This window comes from Frankliniella occidentalis, unplaced genomic scaffold (assembly GCF_000697945.3).
Source record: "Frankliniella occidentalis isolate FOCC.00 unplaced genomic scaffold, Focc_3.1 Scaffold84, whole genome shotgun sequence".
Classification (NCBI taxonomy): Eukaryota; Metazoa; Arthropoda; class Insecta; order Thysanoptera; family Thripidae; genus Frankliniella; species Frankliniella occidentalis.
Window position 1 is genome coordinate 519,161 of NW_026267213.1, and position 2,272 is coordinate 521,432.

The 2,272-nt window shown below is 52.3% G+C and overlaps 1 protein-coding gene across 1 annotated transcript in view; it reads right to left on the reverse strand.

Moving 5' to 3' along the window:
* Positions 1–1,796, reverse strand: part of LOC113218249 (nephrin) — an 89,776-nt gene extending 87,980 nt beyond the window's left edge. Inside the window, exon 1 of the mRNA XM_052269127.1 lies at positions 1,452–1,796. Within this exon, the coding sequence (XP_052125087.1) occupies positions 1,452–1,497 (46 nt within the window). The 5' untranslated portion in view covers positions 1,498–1,796. The remainder of the gene's footprint in view (positions 1–1,451) is intronic.
* Between the last annotated feature and the right edge of the window lie 476 nt (positions 1,797–2,272).

The window sequence follows — 2,272 nt, forward strand, 5'->3', positions numbered from 1 at the left end:
GGGGGGGGGAGTTAGCGCGAGGATTTGAACCGTTATGACTCCTTGCGGGTAAATCTTGGCGCGGCGCGTTAGCCGGAGGGAAAAATTGCGCGCGCAACGTGCGAGGGATGGGGGAGATCTTCTTAAGGGGGGAGATGAGCGCGGTAGCGCGGCGCCGTGATCGACCTCTCCGCCACCTCTTCCTCGGCGCCCGGCAGCTCTTGCACACCAACCTTCCTTTCACCGATTCTAACCGCGGCACACGCGTGGCGGAGGAGAACACTTTTCACAAGGGTTGACGACCAACCGTTTCCGGTAGGCCTGGGCTTTTTGGGGGGCCATCGCCGTCGAAAAGGGGCAGGAAGTCGGCGAGCGACCCGGAGCCGACCCGGAGTCGACCCGGCGGAGGAGAAGGAGAGAGGCCCGGATAAAGAACTGCACCGGGACACGGGACGGGCGGAGAGGGTTCTTTTGTACCGAAGGAGGGTTGCAGACGCATCTCCGGCAGCTGGGTCCTTGGAGAAAGGGAAAGGGAGAGGGGTGGTGATGCCATCACGCGTGTGCTTTAGGGTGACGTATATTATTACGCTATCTCTCACAGAAGTTGATACAACCAGAATGGGGTTAGATATCACATCCTCTCATGTGTGACCTGCAACTAACACATGGAAGAGAAATGACTAAATACTAGCTCTTGGGCGTGAAAACTTTGAAGGATAAGATCTTAACCAATAACTGAAGACATTTTAAAAGATTTTCGGGATATTACTTCAGTAGTTATATATAGTTTAACTGGAATTCATTGGTTCTTCGGCAAATTTACATCAATGATTGAACATAAGAATGAAGAGAAGAGTCTCAAAGGCCCCGTCCCGTAATTAATTGCTTAACTGTGTTCACGTTCTTTTAAGAGTTAAGATTATAACCTTAAGAACTAGGTTAGTTATTCGACTTGTTCAACTTCAAATACATAACTTTACAGCTTCTACTAAAATATATATATTTATGATGGTTTCGTTTAGTAACTAACATATGTTGGTGTTATGAGTTACGGGGTTCTAGAGGGAGAACTACTTTTCGGTCCCTGAGGTAGGTGCGTTCTAATCCGCACAATGCAAAGTGTCAAGCCAGCGGCACACATTGCGACCGAACCACACGCCTGCAGCAGACCAAGAAAGTTTGCATCGGGCTGCAGGACTGGTTGCTGCTATCTGGGTAGTAACTCGCAGACCAAGTAACGCCCCGAGCCCTACATGCTCTAAGTCACAGCGCGACGCGCTTTGAAGCGAAGTTGGAAAAGTTTGGCCGGCCTGAGAAGCTCCCCTTCCCTCTTCCTCCCTACCCGTCGTCGTTTGCTACCAAGCAGCTAGTCACCGGGGCGTAGGCTGGGGCGTAGGTTGGGAGCGTTGCGTACGACGTGTCGGCGTGCAAAAAGAAGAGGTTCTGGAAAACCAGAATTATGTGTCACTCACATTGAATGTGCAGCTCTCTGCTCTCCTCCAAGACAGCGCCTTCCATGGCCGTGTTGGACGCTTTGCATGTCAGCGTTTTGCCCGCGTCACTCTTCGACGGGTGGTACGATAGCGTGGACGTGGTCGTGTTGCCGTCCGTTGAGGTCTGTCAACATGATACAACACCACTTATTTAGAACAAGTTAAAGACTCAAAACACGTACAACAAATGCAAAAGCCGACAAATACAAAATCAGCGCATCAGTTTGCTCATCACAGACTATAACGACATAAATTGATGGCCTGCCAAGTTCTCTTAGCAACGCCTTCAGAACGAGTGAGCAAAACAAGGGCAACAGGACCCGACAGCAACATTCTTGGTCGGATGGTGCAGGCAGCGAGCAGCAACAGCGCCGTCTGCTGCGTCTTTTTGAAAGAAAAGAGAACTGTTATTTGATTTCCTTGCGTTTCCATTCAGGTGGAACGGGACGCTGGCGCGCTGAGTATGCAAGGGCTTTGGAGCGGGCGGATAGGCCGGATAGAGGTGGAGGGGAGTGGCGGAGAGGGAGAGAGAGAAAGAGAGATAGATAGAGAGAGAGAGAGAGAGAGAGAGAGAGAGAGAGAGATGAAGGGGGAAGAGGGAGAATTACTCTTGCGCAGCCCAGCAGGCTTGGCTGTGCCCGGCAGGCTGCGCCTCGGGGACCGATGATACACGCGGTGGCGGGAAACAAGAACACAATTAGCGGACTGAGGCGTGGCGCGGCGTGGCGTGGCGCGGCGCGACTAGAGGTAATAAGACGGCGCCGCACCGGAAGGGCCAGCGATGTGGATCCAGGGCGCCG